A 23,443-nucleotide genomic window follows, 5' to 3' on the forward strand; every position below is an offset into this window, starting at 1 on the left:
GCGATCTTCCCTGCTCTTCTCAGGGTCCTGGAGGAGTACAGGTCCTGAAGAGATGGGAGGTTGCAGCCGATCACCCTCTCTGCAGAGCGGATGATACGCTGCAGTCTGCGTCTGTCCTTGGTGGAGGCAGCAGCGTACCAGACGGTGATGGAGGAGGTGAGGATGGACTCTATGATGGCGGTGTAGAAGTGAACCAGCATTGTTTGTGGCGTTGTCTGATGAAACAAAGACTAAATCCAAACTTTATGTCTCGACCTTCAGTTCTCTGTCGGTCTGTTGCTGCCCTCTGCTGCCTGGGACTGTTAATAGAGTCCTGATCAAAGCATTTCAACCAAAGACAAATGGAGGCCAAGCTTCACATGAAGGTGTCTGTAAGTTACAAAGCTCACAGCACAGTAACTTGTCTGAATGTTTCCCATTCAAAGAAGGCACCAAAGAAAACCCAACTGGACTTTTTCCCCCCAAAGTCAAGAATGATCTGTTATACTGTCCCATGCTCATGTTTAAATCATGAAATGTTTCATGAATTACCCCTTTTGCCCTTTCTTTGGGAAAAAGATAGAAATATTATTAGCATTATTGTTTAATATTTCGTTTTCTACATGCTTTTAAAAAGAAGGAATGATACCTTATCAGGGATGTAAACACGATTTTAGAAATGTCGAGGTCATTGGTCCAAAAGCTCATCAGCTCAACTGCACCTCCTCAGAAAGATGTTTGACACATAAAAGCATCATCAAAACAAATACTGGACTGGATTTGGTCGACAGACTCTCAAGATTAAAACCCGTTGACCTCCTCGTCCATGTTCTGACTGTAAACTGAACAAACGGGTTTACATGTTTCACATTTTAGGTAGTCTGTAATCTTCATAGATTTTGGTGCAGAGCAACAGAGGACAGTAACCCACAAATATTGATTTCTACGTATTTCCCGTTTTTATTGGTCAAAGTCAAAACCCAGACGAGGCGAGAGTACATATTTGTTTTGATTGAGCAACAAGGCAGCTTGATAAGCCCGGACACGTCGGGCTGAATCGTAACTCTGAGGGTGAGTGCTTCTCGTACATTTCATCCACTTGTATTGACTAATTTGAAAATGAGTTGTCCTTGTAGTAATGGGTTAGTTCATTTGTGCAAGCAATATACTACAACTCACCTAATTAAAAAGGTTTTAAATTAGACTTATTTCACTGTCTTATGTCAGATCGTGTATTTCTGTTGGGTAACAAAACGATTTCCCATGAACAGACAATCCAATGTCTTTCTTATGATCAAAGTCTTGTTTTTCCTTGTTTTTGTCTCAGTAACTCAACATGTGATGTGCTGATATTTCCACCAAGGTTTCATGTCCAGATCCAACAGAGATGTTGTTCTGTGTTTCATCTGCAGATGAAGCTGTCAGTGTTGCTCCTGTTGGCCTGTTGTGAGCTCAACACCAAACCAGGTGAACTGAAGCTGCCATTACAGTATGAAAGTTCAGCTGAAGTTAATATGAAGCTTCAATAGTCTGAGTTAGACAAATCAAGTGGGAATCTTCCAAAGGTCGTCTTTTTAGTAATGCATTTGTTCTAAACTTGTCTTCTCTCAAAAAGCATTACGAATACATTGATTGGTTATTGATGTCTTTTGATTTATACTTAAACATTGACAGTCCTGTCACTGGACCCAAGTCTAGAGGACAAGGTTCCTAAAATCACCGGCAATGGATCAACAACTCAAGCTCTTCCGACTCCTGAGGAGATTGAGAACAAGCTGAACCAGTCTTCCTCTGTCAGCTTTGAGGAAACCAACCTGCAATGGCAGACCTGGGACGGGTCTCTCCCCAACGGGGCAATTTCAATCTACAACGGATATGTTGGACGTGTCGACTATGTTTGCAAATACGGGTGCGAGGCCGGTTTCTACAACCCAGACATGGATCCTTACTGCCACTACCCCTATGCAGGGAAAGAGTATGAGGGCTCCCCTTTTGAGATCCTGGTGAACAAAGACAACTTTGAGTTTATGGAATGGAAGGACGGCTCCTACGGTTCAGTGCCTCCGAATTCAGTCAAGACCTGCTCCAACAGAGACAAATATGTTGGGAAGAACAAGTATGGTCTTGGGAAGGTGCAAGTTATGCATGAGGCCTTCTTCCTTCCCTGGGAAGGTGAAGAGTATTGGTACAAGAGCTACCAGGTCCTGACCTTTACCAAAGATATATACAGCGAGAAAATGTCTGATGTCAAGTACAAGACTGATGGGGTTGAAGTCGTAAAGTATCCTCCAGAGACCATGCGCAAGTCTTCCATTACCAACCGTCAGTGCCAGCCAGTGACGGGGACCGCTAGCCTCTCAAAGACAAACCAAGTGGAACAAAGGTGGGACACCAGCTTTTCCATCACACTGGGTGTCAAGAGTAGCATCACGGCCCAAATCCCCTTAATTGGCTCTACAGGTATTGAGCTAAGTGTGGAGACAACCGTCCAGTTCACCAAAGGGACCACTTATATCGAGTCTACCACCCACTCTGTCTCTGTTCAGCACGTCGTCCCACCAAACCACTCCTGCGGCGTCAGTATGGTGGGCTATAAGTACAGTGCAGACATCCCATATACAGCACGCCTCAGCCGCACCTACAGCAACGGGGAGACCACATGGACGTCCATCTCTGGGACGTACAAAAGCGTCCAGATTGGAGAAGTTAAGGCTGAGGTGGATCCCTGTGAGCTTTTACCTGACCCCACACCTTGTGCCTGAGAGAGTAATGGAAGAGGCACCGTGAGATAAAGCATCGGACATACTGCATGTTGTATACCTGTTATGTTTTATATGTCATCATATATTTTATAAGACAATAAAACTACTTGGCATTTAACAATTTCTTTCAAAGTTTTTAATGAATTGTTTTCAAAGCAACAAGTAAAATGTATTCATTGTTACATGTTAACTGAACTTGTAATCAAACTAAATCTGTGTCAGTTCACTCAAATATTTAATCAGCCAGATAACAACTACAGATAAATGAGTCTGATATTTATTTCTCAGTGAAATATTCAGAGAAAATATGTTCAAAGCGTCAAAGTTGTTTTTTCACATTAGACTCTTTAGAAAAGTGCCAGTGAGAGCTGCAGTAAAACTGCTGGATGAAACATTCAGACGTCCTGTTACCTGCAACATGGCCGACCCACAGAGCTGCTCCATGTGTCTGTGATTAATCAATAACCCTAATGGAACGTTTCTGAAGTCCTAAATAAACGTAGTTCTTTATGTTTTTTTGTTAGTTTGGTTAAACAGTTTCTAATTTATTCGACTGACAAATAAATCGTTTGTATTTTCAAATGAACTGGCATTGTAGGTTGAAGGGAAAATCACCTTGATTGATTAATTTATTGACTTAAAGTCTGCACATTAAACAGTCAGATATGAACACACACAAACTGTGTACATTGCTGATGAAGCAAGGACTGAATCCAAACTGGTTGCAGTCAGAGTAATAAATGAATGATGTCTAATTTAGATTTTTCAAAGAAAAACAATTCACCAAGTTTGGACCACCGGTAAAGTTTTATTTAAGCTTTATTTACGCTTTATTTAAGCTTTATTTAAGCTTTATTTAAGCTTTATTTAAGCTTTATTTATGCTTTACAGCTAACAGGACTGCTAGCTGCACAACTAACTGAGCTAATTAGCTAACGGGAGACATCAGACAGAAAACCAGAAAATATTTCTCTATCAAACACAATTAAGTTTGAAGTTATGAAGTTGTTGTGTGTACAGTAATCAGTCAGGCACGGCCCCCAGACACACGTCTTTTCCAACCAAGTCTCATTTTTGCTCTGATAAACAGTAAATTCATCAAATTCAGGTTAAAAACAACAACATATTTGGTCTTTGCAAACGGAAATGATGTACATGTTTATTGGCAGGGAAGTGAGATCCGATCACAAGTGGTCACCCAGGACGCATGTTAATACCAGGTGTGATCTGATCAGATGGACTCACATCAACCTCCCTTTTAACAACCAAGGGGGCATCAAAAGGTTCTGTACTTCGTCTATCATTATTAACAATCTACAACATGGTTATTCCAACACTTATAATATCTTCAACACTTGTAATAACTTTTATGCAGATGATACAATCTTGCATGGACATGGCTCCACAAAAGGAGGTTGATTAAATGTAGTTTGTGTTCACGTCATTGAAAAATGACATTTCAAAGATTTATCAGCAATGTGTCTTTCAAGAAACTCTCCCTGTTACTCTGGATAATCCATGTCTCTCACCGTGGACAGTTTTAGTCGGAAATTCTTTCTGCAGAAGAACTAGTCCCTAGAGGAAGCTGAAATATGTAATATATCCAGCAGGTGGCACTGAAAGATTAGTAATTGCTCATCACACATTGTATGTTGCATGTCAGTCCACAGCTCATTATCTCATACAACAGAATTGAAGCTGACTACAGCTGAAGAAGCAAACGACACCGAACTAAACTAAACCTGACTTCTGTGAGCCTCCGTTCAACACTTCATGGAGTTACTGTCTGAACATTTTCATCCTTTAAGGTTTGTGTCAATGTTCAGAGCTTAACTCACTAAATGCAAAGCATGACGATGAAAAAGGAGAGACACACTCAACTTTTTAATCTTTATTTATTCTATAATTTGTATTTCTTATCGTTTATAAGTTGTTGTTTGTAAGGACAGATAACATTAGAGCAGCACTGTAACGAGCGTGTGATACACTAAAGGTCATTGATATTGAGTATGATAGTTTGGAGGACAGAGCTAACTGATAAGTTACTACCTTATCAGTCTGTTTTCTTTTTAAGTCGTCAATAATCTTGAATCTTATCCTGATTTATCTGCACTGATTTTATAATGGGTCAAGAAATCAGCATGACCACAAGAGCAAGGTTGTAAATTATAGAGAAAGGGACAAACAGACTTCTTCAGATTTGCCTTCCATCACCTTTATCTTGTTAAACCCATTCAAGCTCCATTCATAAAACTACAGACATTCACCTGGAAGCTGATCAGTAATATCAACCAACTATCAATGCAGTTGAATAAAGAATAAAGAAGCTCAGCTTAACAGGAGCAGTTTCTGTAAGATTCCTCTTTGACACCTTCCAAACCTGTTTAGGTATTCAAACCAGCAACCTTTCAAACACAAGTTCCTTATTTTAAAGATACACTCCCTGATTTATTTATAAGAACCAATAGCACCCCTAAATTTCAAAAAGCTGTTCATGTGAACTGCGTTGAATTAGGAAAATGTGGTCGAGCACCATAACAAAATGTGTGTGCTTTGTTTTTTCAAAGAAAATCTCCACAGGATGAAATCAGACTTGGCCACTCCCTTATCAGTGATGTCACACAACAGGTGTTGTCCATCAGCTGCCAATAGGAGAAGGTGCTGTGACATCACTGATTGGGGTGTGGCCAGAGTTGCTCGAACGTTTCCTAACCCAAAGACAGAAGTTCAGTTGTGATTCGATGTGAATTCAGTCCGAATATTTCTCGCTCAGGCTGGATGTTGGCCTGGGACATAACTCGGGGAGGGATTGTTTAAAAGTTAAAACCGATGGAATATCAAAAAGTAAGACAAAGCTAGATTATTTTAGCGTGCAGGTGGAAATTGCTCCCAAAAGCTGTGATGCTTTATATTTCAGTTTTTGTATTTCTGCCAACTGATACAGTGTGAAGTCCACATTAAAGATATACTGTAAAGGCTGTCTGAATCTCTTGGCTTGTGTTGTTCCACAGGTGTAAATTAAGGCACAGAAAACTAGCCATGTTATCTTTTTTAACACACTTTAAAGGAAGTGACACATTTCTTACACTTTCCTACTCACCATGCCCACACATGATTCAACTGGGCTTGCTGGTAATTCAGTATTTTCTCCTATAAAACAAATCTCCATTCCAAAATTCAGTTTTTGTCAAGGCACCACCTAAAACTCAACCTGGACAAGACTGGGCGGGAAGGACGTCCCACTGAGCCCCGTCCATCACCACTGAAGCTGTGGGTGTACCAACGCTTTCTTTAGAAGGGTTGCTCTTAAAACTGTTGTTCCTACTGAGGTTGAATGTATTTGTTGTAAGTCTATTTGGACTAAAGCGTAGAGAGCGATACGTGATCATAACGGGATGGAATCAAGACTTTGAAGTTAATAGTTATGGTTGACAGAATTGACAGAAATCATAGATTCAGACGTGCCAAAGTCTTCATATATTGGCCAAAGTTCAATCCATAAAATAAATGTAATGGAAACCCATTAATACACTTTTGAAGAGAAATGAGACAAACTAACATGAAAAAGGGAAAATTAGTCCCATCTTAGTCTGAGAAAGACAAGAAAACCACGAGTCCTCCTCAGCTGTTAACAAACCCACTGCACCGCTTTCTGTTTATTGATCCATGTCAGGCCGAGTGAAAGTGCGCAGTCTGCTTTATGATTCAGCCATAAACCAGTATATATAAACCTGGAGGGGACTGGACTGACTCAGTGGGGAGCGACTGTAAGGGTGAGTGCTGTTCAGTCTCTTTTCACCTCCAGTCAATCAGACTCAGGACGATCACCGATGACCGTGATCGAGTGGCAATAATCTCTAGTAATATTTAGTAGGAGAAAATCTGCTATTTCAATACTTTACTATACTTAACTAATTATCAAACAACAATAAATTATAGTTAATTAAGCTTCATAAGTGACCCACTGAGAATGAATGAAGTTATTGATTGATTGACAGTATATAATTATCATTTCAGAGAGTTGTGTTGTTTAGCACTGACTTCTACAGAGATACAGGTTGTAGATGACATGGAACATGTTGACAGAGATCATACTTGTTATTGCAAATTATTGATTGTGTCCCAAAAGGTGTGGTCCCGTTTGGTATTTGGATGATGATGGTTTTGTCTCTAGTGTTCAGCCCACAAACAAAACTTATTTCACATGTTAAGTTTAAAGTTGTGAAAACCTTCTGTGCTTCATGTCCAGATGAAGCTGTCGGTGTTGTTGCTGGCGGCCCTGCTGGCTCTGTCCTCAGCCAGTCTGCAGGACATCGTGAAGAAGAGCTCACAGCACAGAAAAGGTAAACATCTCATGTATTATTATTCATATTTTTGTGACATAAACAGATACAGATAGCAGCTTTGCTTTGTCCTCTGACTCTTGCTAAGCTAATTTTCAGCATAATAGCATTTGATGAAAAGTGTGGTGTGGTTTAATATGTAAACTTTCCGTCTGTCTCTTTTACACAGCTTCCTTACTGAATCCGGAGCTGGAAGGCCTGGTGCCTGAACCGACCGGTAACACAGTGGTGTCAGGTCCTCTGACTCCTGCTGACCTGGAACAGCAGCAGGATCTACCCTCCTCCTTCATTTTCGGTGATAACGTTAACCTGGAGTGGCTGACCTGGGGCGGCTCTCTGCCGAATGGAGCTGTTGTAATCTACAACGGTTACACCGAGCGCACCGACTATGTCTGCAAGTACAAGTGTGAGGCCGGCTTCTACAACCCCAGCCTGGGCCCTTACTGCCGTTACCCCTACGGGGACAGTGAGTACTATGCCCCCGAGTTCGAGATCCTGGCCAACAAAGACAACTTTGAGTTCCTGGAGTGGAAGGAAGGTTCCTACGGTTCAGTGCCTCAATTTTCAGTCAGGACCTGCCCGGGTGTTGGCATCTATGTTGGGAAGAACAAATACGGTCTCGGGAAGGTTGTTCCCCAGTTTGAAGCCTTCTTCCTGCCTTGGGAAGGAGATGAGTATTGGTACAAGAAGTACCAGGTCCTGACCATCAACAGGGATGCCTACACCCAGCACATCACTGATGTCAAGTACGCCATCGATGATGTCGCCATCTTCCAGTATCCTCCTGAGACCATGCGCATCTCTGGGGTCACCAACAACGAGTGCCAGACGGTGGTGAAGACAGTCACCATCTCAAAGACCACGGAGGTGGAGACCACCTGGAACATAGGCCGATCCACCATGCTGGGTATCACGGGCAGCATCACAGCTAAAATCCCCCTCATCGGCTCCGGGGGCATTGAGCTGAGTGGCGAGAAGACACTCCAGTTCTCCAGGGGAACCACCATGGTGGAGGCCCTCAGCCACTCAGTGTCCGTGGAGCTCACTGTCCCGCCGAACCACTCCTGCAGAGTCCGCATGGAGGGACGCAAGATCAAAGCCGACATCCCCTACTCAGCTCGCCTCAGCCGCACCTACCGCACCGGAGAGACCCAGTGGACGTCCATCTTTGGGACATACGACGGAGTCCAGATCGGAGAAGTCCGGGCCGTGGTGGACCGCTGTGAACCTGTGGCCGACGCCAAGCCTTGCCCCTGAAAGACTGACGGAAAACACACCAAAAGATATTTTAACAGCATCTGATGTGATATTGAAAGCAAATGATGTGTCACAATAAAAATAACGCCGTGCACTCGTTGCGTGGGAAATGGAGAAATATCTTTTGTGTCGGCTGGTGTCTAAAAGAAAACTTTACATGTTGAAAATTAAGAAATATATAATCACGTAACACTTCCATTCTCTTCACCATCTCTTCTTCTCTCACCAGCACATGAAACTGATGAAATGTTCCCATTTATGATTTTACATAAACAACAAACACAAACATCAGAGCAGTCAAGTAGATTTCGTCAGTCCTGTACTGAAGAACAGTTCTGAGTTTCTGCTGATTCACTTTCTAATTTGGGAGATTTTTCTTTTTAAACTTTTTCTAAACTACAGTTCAGTGGAACTACATTTATCTGACAGCTGGAATTACTGATTACTTTGCAGATAAACAAAATAAGCAATGTATGATAAATGATTAGTAGTTTGATGTCGTGCTATTTGCCCATAAGAGATTTAAAATAAAAAATAACATATTTAGTTGCAGGGATAAAATGAAAACTTGAAAAAAGGGAAGCGGAGAGGGTAAAAAACAAACAAAGAAATGTATATATTTATATATATTATATGATATTATTTATATATAAATAAATAATAAAAGGCGGATGGATTCACAGAAGGTTAAAGTTGTATTGTGACTTAACATAAACATTCATTATGGAGTTGTACTTCATTTAGTAAGTCAATAAATATTTGTAATGAGTGGGTGTATTACTACATTGAGTGTGTGTTTTCACTTCCTTGTATATTCTTCTGTGGAAGGTGTATCCTCACAAAGCCACTGTGCAGTTATACTTTTGCTTTCCTTTATGAAAAGTTTGAATGTCTACACTCTTCAGGCAGCGCTCTGTTTGCAGTCTTACAATTAATTTGCAATGAAACCTCCAAAGCATTATTTACGAGAGATGACCAAAAAACATGTGAATAGTTTGCAGGTTGTTTTCTTTCTTTTGGGATTGGAAAATATCTGAACTAACTATTGGATGGATTGCCATGAAATTACGTTGAGACATTCACGATTCCCTCAGGATGAACTGTAACTTTGGGGAACCTCTGACTTTTCTTCGAGCGCCACAATCAGGTCAAAATATTTCTTTAAGATTTGTCCAACATTTTGATTTATGACCAAATACTCGCAAAATGACGGTGAACATGGTGAACATTACGCCTGCTTGATATCAGCATGTTGGCGTTGTCAGTGGGACCATGTTAGCTTTCTGATGTTAGCATTTAGCCCAAAGCTCGGCTGTGCCTGAGTACAGCCTCGCAGAGCTGCTAGTGTCAACCAGCTCCCACTGTGTGAAAAGAAGTCGGTCAGAGAGACTAACAACATGAACTGTGAGTCAGACTGAATCACTGCTTGTTACACTACACTATATACATCTGAATAATACACGGAGTCTGAATAACATGATTTAAAGTTCTCACGTTGCTTGAATGAAGCTCTTTATAAGCAGCTGAAGCCAGTGACAGTGCACTTCTGTCAGTGTACGTGACCTTTAAACAGCCTTGTTTCACGCAGGCTCCTCATTCAGACTGAAATAAATAATAACTTTCTGTCTCAAGGACGCACATGGATGGCCATGACATCAGCGATTTTCAATGATAGGGCTGTGCGTGCAGAACAATGTCCGTGTTGAGCGGCCTCTCCTCTGGTTTAATCTTGGCAGCCAGCGACATTACGCAACAAGGACCTTCTTAATCAATGACCCACTATTGCAGGGGATCTAATCACTCTGTTCCCAGCCTGAGCTTATCTGAACATACAGTATCTTGTCATCAATGGAGAGAGAGCGCCACAGCACTTTGGACATCATGCAGTCCTCTATCAGCCAGTAGATACGGGACGTTAAATCCAGGCAAATTTATTTATGAAGCACTTTTAACAGTCTCATCAAAGAATAATTCACAGGGAGAGGAGGGGGGGAGAGCTGTTTTCTAAGCTTGGATCAATAAAGAACGCTGTTATCATTATCAGCATGAATACTCTTTTACACTCCTCAAGGGCTGCAGGTAGATGTTTTCATGTCAAGGACAAACAGCAAGAAGACCCTTACCCAAGTAACTGGTTCAGGTAACCGGCTGTCACCACAAACACAAGACCTGAGAGAGTATCATCTAAACACACACTCATCTAATTCTGTAGTGCGTTTGTTCAGCCAACCTAGTTTGTATGACTAAAGGTTTGATAAGTGGATGAAATGTTCGAAGAAACCGCTCTGTATAGACTACATAGACAAACAACACGAACTTTAACAGTGTGTTCAAAAATGAACCTTATTTTAAAATATGTGATTTTTGACTTAATTCAATGAGTTTGGATTATAAGCCTAAATTTCTTTCCCCTAAATGAAAACATATTCCTTAAAAATAACCTGAAAGCACCAAAAGACCCAACACAAAGCATTAGCATCTACAATATGTATTAACAGTAGATACATATGACAGTACATGTGATGGTGTTTTATTCAAATAGATATGTACACGCAGTAACTGTATATTAAACACAAGTGAATATTACTGTTAAGTCTTCAGGTGTCTAATGACGATTAGGAACAGGTTTGTAGGAGTTAAGTCACTGTTTTTAATCCATTCTCAGCGTTGTTCCTGCCACTGACATCAGAGGACAGTGGTTGTACTGGTCAGCTCCCAGTGAGAACACTGACGTGAAGCAGGATGTTGGTGAACAAGACAAACATGCTCAGTGAACCTTCTATGAGTTCTGAACTTGTTAATTGTGAATATTTGATGTCAGAAGCTTCTGTTTTCCGTCCTTTAACCCAAGAAAGTGAGCAGCAGCAGCAGAGAGCAAGCGCTGGGTCAACGGGCGAGAAGCTGCTGCAGCTCTCTGCTGTTTATTGCGGGCAATAAGTCTGCAGGGAGGATTTAAAACTCTGCACATGCTGCAGGCAGCGTCACTGCAGAGGAACCTGACGAGGTAAAAACTGCTTCTCTATGTCTGAATGAAGTGCTGGTCTGATTTACAACATTCTGCATCATTTCACTGATTTACTTCCTACAGTTTACAGTCAGAATCAACAATACATTGATCTATTGATTCTGTTTATCTTTTTTCTGACATTTCTGTTACTATTGTTTACTAGAAAAGGTATTCAGTAATAATTTCTTATAATAATAATCTCCAATTAATAATTATAATTATATATCTACATATATATATATACACTAAGCTTATTCGTATTCACTTCTTTGCGTATTATAGTATCACAAAGTTGTAAGCTATGAAATATTATGCAAAACCTGAAGGTAGTTTGTAGGTAGTTTGACATAAACTCATGTTTTAAAGTTTAAAGCTATTAAAAACAGTTAACAGCTATTACGTAGCGTCAAACCTTTACTGACCTCTATCGGCAGCTAGGAGCTATTGTAACATCCTGACTGAACTTAACTTTCTGCTATAGGGATATGGCACAGTACCCTCTCACCAGGAGTTACACTGCCCTTAAACTTCTAAACTTAACTGAACTTAAACTATTGATTAGGACGTTTTTGTGCCAAAAGACAGAAAACAAAAGTCAGCCATCTGTTTTAACAACTACATCAATCCCCTACAAGTTGCTCACTATGTTAAATAGACCTTTTTGATGCAGATTTTGCAAACTTCCAAAACACAGGTGTAACTAATAACATTATTAATTACATTGCTGGGGGGTTAGGGTTGAGTCTTTATTACTGTTGTTGTTGTTGTTGCTTTTGGCTTTGCTCTTTTGCTTCAAACCAAATTCCCACTGATGCTGACTTGCTGCTGGTGTCCTGTGTCCAGATGAGGGGGTGTGTCGCTGTTGTCTTGGCAGTGCTGCAGCTCTGCAGCCCAACGCTGCAGTCAGACCCGCTGCTCTACGTCTCCCAGCTGCAGGACGGGCAAGAAAAACCCAGCAGTGGGTCACATCACAATACTACAGTTTAACTATCCACCATTTTACAAAAGTGATGTCTGCTATTTAACAATGACATAAACACGACATATTTACAGTGACTACAAGCCAAGCCTATTTATGATCATGGTCGACCAACACATGATATACTTGCTTTTATTGACATGTTGCATATCTTACATTCTTACATCCCCTCAGTCTGTCAGTTGTTTGCATGGTGAAAAATCAACACTACGTGTCCGCGAGATACAATTAAATGCATTAAAGTGGTGGCTGTGTATCAGGATTGGTTTTAAGGAAAATATTCTGGTGATGGACAGGAATGATTTGGCCCTAATCTGCCCCCTAGTGGATACACTTTTAACATCAAAGTAAAGCAAGTATATCAGCCTTCGATTAAGACCAGATTCAGTTGTGTCAGTGTGTTTCATACCAAAACCCACTGCCAGTTTCTGTCTGTCTCGTCATGTAGAGCCATGGCTTAACCCCACGCTGGAAGATGTTGTCCCCTCCCGGGACGTCATCAAACCTCCTGAAGTTAGAGAGATCCCAGAAACTGAGACGACATCAGACTCCTTCCCCATGTTTGGTGAGCACACAAACCTCAAGTGGGTCACGTGGAGCGGCTCCCTCCCAAATGGCGCTGTCGCCATCTTCAACGGTTACACCGAACGCAACGACTACGTGTGCAAAGTCAACTGCGAGGCCGGCTTCTACTCTCCCAGCAAAGGGAACTTCTGCCAGTACCCGTACGCTGACAAAGAGTATGCCTCCTCCAAGTTTGAAGTGCTGGTCAACGTTGACCACTTTGAGTTCCTGCAGTGGGTTGAAGATTCGTACGGGTCAGTCCCCCAGTACGCCGTCAAAACCTGCCCCAACTCGGACATCTATGTGGGCAAAAACAAGTACGGTCTTGGCAAAGTGGTGACCCAACACGAGGCCTTCTTCCTTCCCTGGGAGGGTGATGAGTACTGGTACAAGAGCTACCAGGTTCTCGCTATCAACAGAGACAGCTACAGCCAGCACATCTCTCATGTGGAGTATGGCATCGACCAGATGGAGCTGTTCTACCATCCTCCGGAGGCCCTGCAGCTCGCTAAGGTCACCAACTTGGAGTGCAGAAGTGTGGAGAAGACGGTGAGACTGGAGAAGACCAGTACGGTGGAGAAGACCTGGGACATTGGCAGAGAGACCCGCAACGGCTCCATCTCCACCATGAAGGCCAAAGTGCCCATCCTTGGCCCCGGGATGGTGGACTTCACCAAGGAGCAGACGGTGACCTTCTCAGAGGGAACCAGCATGGTGGACTCCATCAGTCACTCCGTCTCTGTGCAGCTGCTGGTCCCGCCCAACCACTCCTGCGCCGTGAGGATGGACGGCAGGAAGATGACGGCCGACATCCCCTTCACTGGCAGGCTGAGCAGGACCAACCACAACGGAGACACCCACTGGACCTACATCACGGGCACCTACGACGGCGTGAGCGTCGGCGAGATCAATGCCGTGGTGCAGAGATGTCAGCCGGTGGCGGACGCTGTTCCCTGCTCCCCAGCTCAAGACTGATGATACGTCCGCTGAACTCTCAATTTACAGCTCAAAAGGAAAAAACTGTTTTCCAAATAAAATACAATTAAAAACGTCTTCTTTTTCATCTTCCTTTCACTGAGATATTCTAGGCCAGTCACCGACTCAACCCTTGAAAGTAACCTTCAGAGTAGTTATTTCACTAACTACTTATTTCACAACTTTAAATATGTGGCATCAGTATTTCATAATTACATTGACCGTTAAAGTAAAAGTCCACTTATATAAAACCAGTTTAAAGAAATAGAATACCGCAAAATATAACGATCATTACAGTGAGTTGTCAAACAAAGAGAATTTAAACAAAATAAAACAGAAACAATATAAAAGTGAAGCTTCAATGGCACTGACACACTTTGCTGATTGTGTCCTAATCGATCCCCGTCCCCCCAGAGAACACACAGTGTTCACAGTGTTCACAGCAGGAAGTCTTGTCTGTTGACAGGACATGACCCCTGAGTAAATATACTGTGTTTCTCAGGCACCAAGCTAGATGGCGCTGCAGCCGAGCAGAGTAGGAAGAGCCTGTTGTCTCTTGTTGTCTTTCTGTCACTCGTTGACTGCCGTGAGAGGCAAGACAGGACGTCCAGCTAATGTGTCCTCATATGAGAGTATTTTCAACATTTCATAAACTCTCAGTTTCACCGGTATCACATGTTAGCCTCCCGGTGTTCTGAGCGTATCCTGTGGTTGTTCTTAAGTGTGTCTGTTGGTGTTATGATGTCCTGAGTTAGCCAACAAGGTACAGTAAGCTAACCTTAGCAAGCTAACACCACCACAGTTGTGACATAAATACGATGTAAAAACGTTGCTTTTCAGTCAGGGGTTCGTGTAAAAGTGAGGTTTATCATATAATATATATTTATATAATTAAAGGCAGATACATATATATATGTGGCGAAAGATTCAGTTCAGAACCCCATTGAGAAATCAGTCCAATGACATAATGGACATACAGGATGTTCTCATAGGGAATGTTGTTTCATCGCGGTGAATCATTGTGAAAACGTCTGAAATTTGACTTCATTACAATAGCTGACAGTTTTTTTTAATGGGCCGATTGAAAAAAGTCACAGTTTTAAGTACATTTTGTCGTTATGTGTCACTCTTTTTTAAGAAGCTGTTGAACTTTGTCACAATGAGACGACTTTTAACACGAGTCATAAACCGAGTTTTGCTGAGTGAGCTGTTCACACCAGCGATGGGCATTGAAGCAGAAATACACACACAAGGCCGGCGAAGGCTGGTAAGTGTATAACCTCACCTCATCATCTACTTTTTGTCTACTGCACTGCAGCTCCATGGATAGTTGTTAAACTTTGGCTGTCATGAATTTACTAAACCACAGTAATCGCCAGTCAATCTTAATGGATTGGCAAATCCCACCAAACACCATTCAAAAATCTCAAAATTCAAAATTTCATTCAGATAAGTGTTGCATTCTGTGCTCGATACCAAATTAAACATTGATCTGGACTGCTTTAGAAAATGTAATTTAAAACTTGCCATATGGTTGTTACTAAGCAAGGCTACAGTAAATTGACAGATTTTAGAATGGAGTCTGGCTTGTTCTCTCTGTTAACTGTGTTACTGGTGTAATGTGAGTGGCTTAGTGACATTTTGTCAGTGATCAGTCACAGTTTGTCCAAGAAGTTTAGCCATAAAATGTCATGCCCCATATTTGTTTTCTTTTAACAAACTTGACATAATGTTTGTCAGTCGTCCTGTTGAAATAAAAATAAATGAAAGCTCAGTGTGTAGACGCAGAACACAATGTTTGCAGTGTGTCAGCAGCCATAGAGCCCGAGTCTAACACAATGTAGTCTATAGTATTTCTGTTAACAGAGCCGTTGCTGCTGCCAGTGGATCAGTACCATCAGTGCAAGGCAGCGGCTGTATATGTGCTCTGTGTGTTTATGTTGGCCTCCTCAGCTGAAACTCTCTCTGGCTATTTCTGAGGAAGAATTGGCATTGTAGAAGCAATAATCCATTTGTCATTCTCCCTCAGTGCGTTTTTAATCCTTTTCACTGGATGTTGCTCGATCATCTGATTGAACTTCATTTAACAACATGAGTTCTATGTCACAGAGGAATAAGAATATATCGGGCTTTGAATACTCAGACAATGCTTGTTAGTATTGACAATAAGAGAGATATAAAGGCAAATTTAGATATATAGCACAATTCATAGACCATAAGGCAGTTTCAAAGTACTCTACATGTATCTACAAAATGTACAAAATAAGAGACAATCGGGGGAAGTATATAAATAAATAAATAAATACAGGCGATCATTAGAAGGACACAGAGAATAATAAGGTTTTATGCCTGCTCTTAAAGGCAGTCAGAGTTGTGGCACACATTAGATCCTCTGGTAATTTGTTCCGCAAGTGTGTATATATAGAATATAACCAGCCGACTCCTTTAATATGTGATAGTCTGAATCTAAAATGTACCAGAACATCTTCTCTTTTATGCTGTGAGTCAAAACATAGTAAAAAATCAAATTACTGGCTGCAACAAATCCTCAAAATAACATTTAATAAAAGTTGCTCCGCTGCAGAACTGGAAGCCTTCAGTGTTGCTGTAATGTGTGTTTATGTGTGTGTGTGTGTGTGCGTGCTTCAGGTGGTGGGGTTGGGTAACCCGGGGATGGAGAGTACCAGACACAGCGTCGGCATGGCGGTGCTCGGCGAGCTCGCCGCCCGGCTTGGTGCGGCTGACCGTTGGCGCGGCGACAAGCACGTGTCCGGTGAGGTCATCGTGTCAGAGGTACAACACACACATGTGGTGCTGCTCCGTCCGAAGCTGCTGATGAACGTCAACGGAGTGTCAGTGGCCAAAGCAGGTGAGGTCACCGACTCTGTGTGTGTGTGTGTGTGTGTTTATTTTCTTTGTTTTCATTTGAGTGTTTATGAAATGAGGAACAAACTGCTTTCATATCCTGAACTCTCAGTTTGTCTTTATGTGCTGCTCAGTCCTCTTGTCTCTAATCGGTTTCATTAAAACCTTTCCTTTGTTTTGCCTCAGTGGGACAATTCATTAATTAAACAGCAATGAAATATGTTGACGTCAGACTCTCTACACAGAGACACTATGTTCAGCTAAAGAAAGCACTAATAGCATTTCAAGTGTTAACATTATTATTACAGTCTCTGATAATTAGAGCTGAAAAACTTTGCTAATCGATGCAAAAATGCCCCAAATTTCTTTTCTCTGTACATGTAAAATATTTTTTTCACTGTTGGTCAAAACTTGAAATAGTTTGTTGTCTGTTTGAGGAACTTTTTTTCTATATTATAGAAATATTTGGATTATTCATTAAAGAACAAAACTATATACTATGTGACTATAAAATGAACAAATTCCTGGTCAGTTAATATTCAAATATTTGTTATATTTGAGGGATGAAACTGAATATTTGATCTAAAGTATCTGTTTGTCCTCTGTAGCCAGTAAATACGGCATCAGGCCTGAAGACATCCTGCTGGTCCACGATGAACTGGACAAACCTCTGGGGAAAGTCGCCATCAAACACGGAGGAAGTGCCAGGTCGGTTCATCCATCGACTTCTTGTGGTCTCAGTTTGGCTCTGATTTAATGCTCCATACTGCAGTTTGAAGGTCTGGAAAGTAAAAATTAATTACCAATGAATGTTATTTGTAAAGCTTTCATTAAATAATTACACTGAGAATGAAACATACATTTTTTTATTGAACCTACAAATGTTTCTTCGTCACAGGGGTCATAATGGAGTGCGCTCCTGTGTGGACTGCCTTCAGACTGATGTAAGTGACTTGATGTTGTTTGATTGAAGTTTAAACTGACGCACAAAACAACAGACTGGAGGTATCTCATGTCGACCATCTCCGTCCTCTCGTCTCTCCCGCAGGTGATGCTCAGACTGCGGGTCGGGATCGGCCGGCCGACGGGGAAAACGTCTGTGGAGCGTCACGTCCTGGGCCGGTTCTCCTCAGAGGAGCAGAAGGTTCTGGACTCTGTTCTTGTCCGGAGCGTGGACCTCCTCCTCACCCAGCTCTCCCAGCGAGACTCCCAACAGGAGTCCCAGTCCCCCTCCTCACCAGCAGGGGGCAGACAAGCAGCACAGAAGGAGAGGGAGCACTCAGCCTCCCCAGCTGAGGACTCTGCTGCTGCTCAGAGCTGAAGCCCAGAGTCTCTGGACTCTGAGAAGAAGATCTTTTCTGAGACTGTATTTATTCTCTGCTGTGATTTAAATAATTAAAGGCGTCACACATTTCTACAGAGAAGTACTCTGAAAGACTGATGTAACCAGAATGGATGAATGTCACGACCTCCTCTAAACGCAGAGCTGTGAATTGATTTAAGTAAAAAATAAATGACTTATATGAGTATTGATTACTACCATCAAGGAGGTACCTCAAAGACCTGTGAACAGATTTCAGTAAGATGTGGTGTAACTTTTTTTTGCCATTTTCTGATGAAATACTGAACCTGAATGGAAGAAAAACTGATCAGGCACATGAATCCCATGGTTGTCTGTCACCGTGTGTATTTTGTCAAGATTTCTATATTCTACATTTATTCTGATTAGAATAACAAATGAGCAGGACTGTGCAGCCTTGGTGGAGGCGTGCAGTGGAGTCCAACTGAGGCCAAACCAGTAACAATAATTGAGACTTTGATAACAATATATCAGCTGATATGTACCTGTTTTTTTTTACATAAATACACAAGAATAAACACGTTAAATAACAATCCCTTAAATTTGAGTGAGATATTTTAGCTGAAAAATAAACCTTCAGTGCTCTCTGGTGGATAAACACATTTTCATATTCATATCTTAAATCTCTTGTTTTTTCTCTGAGGTTTGGTTGTACGAGTCAGATTCAACAAACCCTCCAAACTGCATTAACCTGTTGTTAATCACCTGTTTGAATTTGATGAGCAGCACCTGTTGCACCATGAGGAGGTGTGTGTTTGTGAGGTAACCATTTAAAGCTCAACTCTGTTTGTGTTGAATGTGACCCAAGAGTAAAAAGGAGGATTTCACACACACACAGACAAAAACATAAAGTGTTATTATTGTCATGATGTATCTGTGATGAGCTGATATATCAGCAGCACTGGATTAACACAGTTAGCAGTGTTGTGTGTCCTCACGTCTGTACGTCTGTACACTCACACACTGCTCGCTGTGTTTCAGTGTGTTTTTACTACTAAAATCATTTTGATCTAAACTGGATCCTGTTGGGTTGATGGTCTACTTGAGGGTCATGTTTCTAACAGCGGCTGGACTTCAGTGCTGTTTTCTTTAAGTACCTCACTGCGTAGCACAGTGCATTTTGTCATTTACATGCGTCCAGCTGTACTGTGTGAGATGCTCTGCTGGAGTGTGAGCGCTGTACATGTCCTATTTGTTATTGACATAAATGATCAAAACAACAGCATCAGGTCTCATTTGTGTGTGTGTGTGTGTGTGCAATTAAAAAAGTTAATAGACCAACAAGAAGTTTTCTCTGCCGTTCTAACAAGTTGAGAGTCAAGAACTGAACTGGACAGAAACAAAAACCTCTTTTCTTGAAGCTCTTCTTGAAAGTGAAAGCGAGCCTCTTGGTGCTGCTGTCGGCCGAACACACGGCTCTCCTCACATGCTGCTCTCCTCCATCTTGTCCTCCCTGATTTGGCTCCTTTGGCTAAAAACATATTGATTTCTCCTTCCGATTGTCACACTAATTACACTCTTCATCAATTAGGTGTCTTTAATGAGTTGCATCCAGTCAAGAGGCGCACTGCGTTCTCACACTGCAGAGAATGCCAGTGGAGGGAGGGTTGGGCGGGGGGAGGTGGCGGACAAAAAAAGCCAGAAAAGAGCATATAAAACAGCGGAAAGAGGCCGACGAGCTGCTGAATGAGGGAAATCAATACAAAGGAGGCCAGTAGATTGCGATGGAGGGCTGAAGAAGAAAGGCAGGCGAGAAACAAAAGGGGCCAAACATTGTTTAGACCCGGTTTGTTTGAGGCCTTCTGTCCTGCTGTAGCTCAGAGTCACAATAGCTGCAGGGACACACTTGTGGACATGAGGAGGAGGAGGGGGGGGGGGCTCAAAGGAAACTTCTTCTATGACACCCCCCACCACACACACACACACACACACACCCTGAACACCCCTCACTCTCCTAAAACCCCCCGTCTTTCTCTGCTGTGACCCCGTTGAGCCACCCTTCGCCTCCATCAGGCCACTTTCCCAGCCCCTCCTCGCTGGTCAGCTTTAGGGGGCTTCACCAGCGGCTTCAATAACTTTTCTTCTGCAGGGGTCAGAGGTCAGCAGTGGGGCCGGACACCTGGGTCTTTAGAAGGGACCCTAAATTTATTCAGGAATGGGACCCCCAACCCCCCTCTCCCCCCATGCTCTACGGCCAAGCATAGCTGGACTAACAGTGGCCTGGTGGGGGGTCTTCCCACATATGTGCTAACTCTGCAGAAACACAAAACAAGGCCGCTGACTCCGCTGATGCTGGGGGGGGGGCTAATTAAGAAGAGCTACATTAATGGAGCATTTACACTCTGAAGGCTCTTTGGATGATCCTCACTGAAATATCTCAACATCTAACCGATGGATTACCGTGAAATCTGCTTCAGACGTTCGTGGTCTCCAGAAGATGAATCCTACTGACTCTGATGATCCTCTGACGTTTCCTCTAGCGCCACCATGAGGTTGACGTTGACATTTGCAACTGACGTAACTTTGATCCTCCTGAACTTTCGTCTTGCGCCATTATCAGGTCTCTGTTGGTCCAGTACTTTGGTTCATGACCAAATAATCGCACCAGCTGCTACTTTAATTTAATAAATACTTTAATGCTAATTACCAAAAATGGGCACGCTAACACGCTAAATGGTTAAACATCAGCATGGCAGACAGATAACGTCCCTCGCTGGTGAAGAGATGAGCTTCATGATGCACTTCCTGTAACACGGGAGGTCATCCTGTAATCATGGCTGACATATCTGGTGTTACTGGTTTCTCTGGTTCCACATGGCACTGGCATCTTGAGACCAGTCCCTGACCACAGTTACCGGCCCTGTTACCTTGGCAACCTGTTGCACCACCAACCTGCTGCAGAGGCATGTGGTGTTGGGGGTGTCGACATGCGGGACAACAACAGTTGGTTCTGGTTCCCAAACTGAGGAATATTTTATTTTTCTCACATTCAAACAAAAGTTTTACATTTTGAATAAAAAGCGGGAGTCCTGCCAGGCAGGGAGGGCCTAACAAAAGATGCTATGTATTATGGGAAATGTAGGATCCAGCATTTCTGGAGCTTCCCCCATAAAAGAGACTAAAAGTCAGAATATTTCAGCTTTTGCTGCCTTGATTTTGATTCTTTTTATAACCGTTCTCTCCCCCAAAGTCCCTCAACTTTATGAATTACATTTTTAATATATTTCTTTTTAATAAATGGCTGAAGTGCCCCTATAATAGTGCTCTTTAAAAGTACATTGCGATCTCATGGTATATTTATGTTACTTTTACTGCATACTGTGCGCACAGTCCGATAATATATTGTCAACTTTTGCGAACACATACAGTAGAAATAATTTGGTGCAGTTGTTCTTTATCTCATACAGTTCCTGTAATATTTCCTATTATATTTCTAACGTTGACTCGTGGCGTCTCTATGGCCCACTATAGTGACCTTCGTGTTATTCTTTCCCCCATTGGTCTTAAGTTAACCCTCATGATGTTCCCATAATCCATCTGTAGGGACTGAACAGTCGTTTATGGTGACCTTAATATATTTGATCTCTTGGTGTATTACTGTAATGTTCCAGTAGGGACCTGCAGTGTGTCTGAGTGTCTTTCAGTATCACTACAGTTTCTTTCTTCATGAGGCTTCTGTGTTTTTTGTCTTCCAGCATCACAGAATAGACTGAAGCCGTCTTGGTTTCCCATGGCAGAGCCGTGCGTTACAGTGAATCCACACCCGTCGGGGATCCTTTTCTCATTCGTCTCTTACCGATGAGCAAGCATTAATAACGCGTCCTTTTCCCCTTTCATAGCCATAATCTCCAGTGATCTCGGGCCTCCCGCACTAAATTATTCTTACAGGGCCATGAAAAGGCAGCAGCGGGGCCCTTTAAGAGGCAAATGAGCATCCAACGTGCAAAGATGTTCCCAGCAACGGAAATGTTAACTCACCGTACAGAGCGGAGCAGGGCAGAGGGAGTCCACTGACATGTCTGATGAGAGGGGAAGGAAGGGTCCACCATCGCCCTGAAGGCAAAGCCTGCTGGGTAATTTATCCTTTAACCCCTTGTCTAACTGTTTACATTTGGCTTTAAGCTGATGGTTTTGTACAGAGCGGCTCACAAGGAGTGCGACAGTAAAAAGATTCACATGCTGGATTATCACCCTGAGATGCACGATGTAGGTCTCAGAAGCCAAAACAGAGGAGGCAGTGAGCCACTGCAAAGAAGAAATGCGACAAATGTTGGCCTTGAATGTAAAAGAACGCCTGTCGATAAGGATGCGTTTCCCAGTTTAAGGCCCAAAATAACAAGTATGAACTATTTGTACAATAATTATATCTCAGAGTGAAGAACCGTCACGTGACAATAAAAATGTCCACTTTATTATTATTATTATTAGGTTAGCAGGTAGAACAGAAGGTCAGAGGTCCATATTATTTTCTTACAACTATAGAACGACCACGTAAAAGGAAAATGAGACAGAATAAGACCTTTTTAAGGCTCAAGGGTTCTGTATGCTTAAAAGGAACTACTGTGTGCAACAATATCAATCAACTATATCTAAAGAGCTTCTGAAGGGGGGGGGGGGGGGGGGTCTGACGTCCTATAAAAAAATCCTATAAATGGGGATAACGGCACACGATCTGACAAGAATTTAGTTTGAAGCAAACTGAGGCCTTTATTTTATTTGAATTAAATCACAACAATCTGTTTGATTTGTCGATGAACAGTGAAGTAAATCTTCACGGTCAAATTCAACTGGAGGCGTGAAGTTGCACCACTGACGAACAGAAAAAGTAGTCGTCTGGTTTGAAATGGAGGACGTCAGCTCATTGGGGTTCTGACCGTCTGTGGCTGGTTTAAAGGGCTGGGATCTTCAGTCTTGGTGTTCAGGGTTCATTTGGTTATTTCCAAATGACTTTCTAATTCGTGAGCAGTTTATGAATAACTTCCTCAGCCTGGTCTTTGACATGCAGGTTCATACCAGACCTCCTTCATGACACAGGGCTGAACAGATGGTGTGACAGTTTGTGGTCCTAAAAGACACAGATTCTCCAAACTGTTTCCAGTTTCTGCAGAAAATAAAATGGTTCACAGAAATTCTTCTTCCAGTTTGAAGCTAAAACGTGAGACACGGAGACACTGCACTCCGTGTTGATGTAACGTAGCCTACATGCAGAGACGCTCTTCTGACTCACAGTTTTCATGTCTCGTCTGCTTCATCTGCATCGACTTCTTTGTGATCAGTATTGATTTAATGAGGCAAATCAATAAAAGATATTCACCTCGTCACCGGGCTGATGATGTTTGTGTCTGATGGATA

The 23,443-nt window shown here is 42.3% G+C and overlaps 4 protein-coding genes across 6 annotated transcripts; all 4 read left to right on the forward strand.

Annotated features, from left to right (window-relative positions):
* The first annotated feature begins 341 nt into the window (after nucleotides 1-341).
* Nucleotides 342-2,741, forward strand: LOC139283734 (natterin-3-like). The gene is made up of 3 exons (XM_070903762.1): nucleotides 342-371; nucleotides 1,392-1,446; nucleotides 1,654-2,741. The coding sequence occupies exons 1-3, from the start codon at nucleotides 342-344 to the stop codon at nucleotides 2,739-2,741; spliced, it is 1,173 nt and encodes a 390-aa protein (XP_070759863.1).
* Nucleotides 2,742-6,990: 4,249 nt separating this feature from the next.
* LOC139284616 (natterin-3-like) lies at nucleotides 6,991-8,341 on the forward strand. Its single transcript, XM_070904952.1, has 2 exons — nucleotides 6,991-7,084; nucleotides 7,254-8,341. Exons 1-2 carry the CDS (start codon nucleotides 6,991-6,993, stop codon nucleotides 8,339-8,341), a joined length of 1,182 nt encoding a protein of 393 aa, XP_070761053.1.
* A 3,850-nt stretch (nucleotides 8,342-12,191) lies between these two features.
* Nucleotides 12,192-13,866, forward strand: LOC139284661 (natterin-3-like). Its single transcript, XM_070905012.1, has 2 exons — nucleotides 12,192-12,306; nucleotides 12,776-13,866. The coding sequence occupies exons 1-2, from the start codon at nucleotides 12,192-12,194 to the stop codon at nucleotides 13,864-13,866; spliced, it is 1,206 nt and encodes a 401-aa protein (XP_070761113.1).
* A 599-nt stretch (nucleotides 13,867-14,465) lies between these two features.
* On the forward strand, nucleotides 14,466-19,305 carry ptrh1 (peptidyl-tRNA hydrolase 1 homolog). 3 transcript variants are annotated; one of them, XM_070904735.1, is made up of 6 exons: nucleotides 14,466-14,629; nucleotides 15,005-15,133; nucleotides 16,516-16,735; nucleotides 17,340-17,439; nucleotides 17,630-17,675; nucleotides 17,780-19,305. In XM_070904735.1, the coding sequence occupies exons 2-6, from the start codon at nucleotides 15,026-15,028 to the stop codon at nucleotides 18,050-18,052; spliced, it is 747 nt and encodes a 248-aa protein (XP_070760836.1). In that variant the 5' UTR covers nucleotides 14,466-14,629; nucleotides 15,005-15,025; the 3' UTR covers nucleotides 18,053-19,305. The 3 variants fall into 3 exon arrangements, with proteins under 3 accessions (XP_070760836.1, XP_070760837.1, XP_070760835.1); XM_070904736.1 differs by having other exon boundaries at nucleotides 14,596-14,629; nucleotides 15,008-15,133; XM_070904734.1 differs by lacking the exon at nucleotides 14,466-14,629 and having other exon boundaries at nucleotides 14,939-15,133.
* Nucleotides 19,306-23,443: the final 4,138 nt, after the last annotated feature.

The sequence above is a fragment of the Enoplosus armatus genome, chromosome 4 (genome assembly GCF_043641665.1).
Source record: "Enoplosus armatus isolate fEnoArm2 chromosome 4, fEnoArm2.hap1, whole genome shotgun sequence".
Classification (NCBI taxonomy): Eukaryota; Metazoa; Chordata; class Actinopteri; order Centrarchiformes; family Enoplosidae; genus Enoplosus; species Enoplosus armatus.

Bases quoted from the DNA above. Each gene is read 5' to 3' on its own strand.
- LOC139283734 (XM_070903762.1), top strand. From the start codon at position 342: ATGGAGGCCAAGCTTCACATGAAGGTGTCT. The intron at 372-1,391 runs GTAAGTTACAAA...TTTCATCTGCAG, and splicing joins AGCTTCACATGAAGGTGTCT to ATGAAGCTGTCAGTGTTGCT. The intron at 1,447-1,653 runs GTGAACTGAAGC...AAACATTGACAG, and splicing joins TGAGCTCAACACCAAACCAG to TCCTGTCACTGGACCCAAGT.
- LOC139284616 (XM_070904952.1), top strand. From the start codon at position 6,991: ATGAAGCTGTCGGTGTTGTTGCTGGCGGCCCTGCTGGCTCTGTCCTCA. The intron at 7,085-7,253 runs GTAAACATCTCA...TCTTTTACACAG, and splicing joins GAGCTCACAGCACAGAAAAG to CTTCCTTACTGAATCCGGAG.
- LOC139284661 (XM_070905012.1), top strand. From the start codon at position 12,192: ATGAGGGGGTGTGTCGCTGTTGTCTTGGCAGTGCTGCAGCTCTGCAGC. The intron at 12,307-12,775 runs GTGGGTCACATC...CTCGTCATGTAG, and splicing joins CGGGCAAGAAAAACCCAGCA to AGCCATGGCTTAACCCCACG.
- ptrh1 (XM_070904734.1), top strand. From the start codon at position 14,939: ATGGGCCGATTGAAAAAAGTCACAGTTTTAAGTACATTTTGTCGTTAT. The intron at 15,134-16,515 runs GTAAGTGTATAA...TGCGTGCTTCAG, and splicing joins CACAAGGCCGGCGAAGGCTG to GTGGTGGGGTTGGGTAACCC. The intron at 16,736-17,339 runs GTGAGGTCACCG...TGTCCTCTGTAG, and splicing joins AGTGTCAGTGGCCAAAGCAG to CCAGTAAATACGGCATCAGG.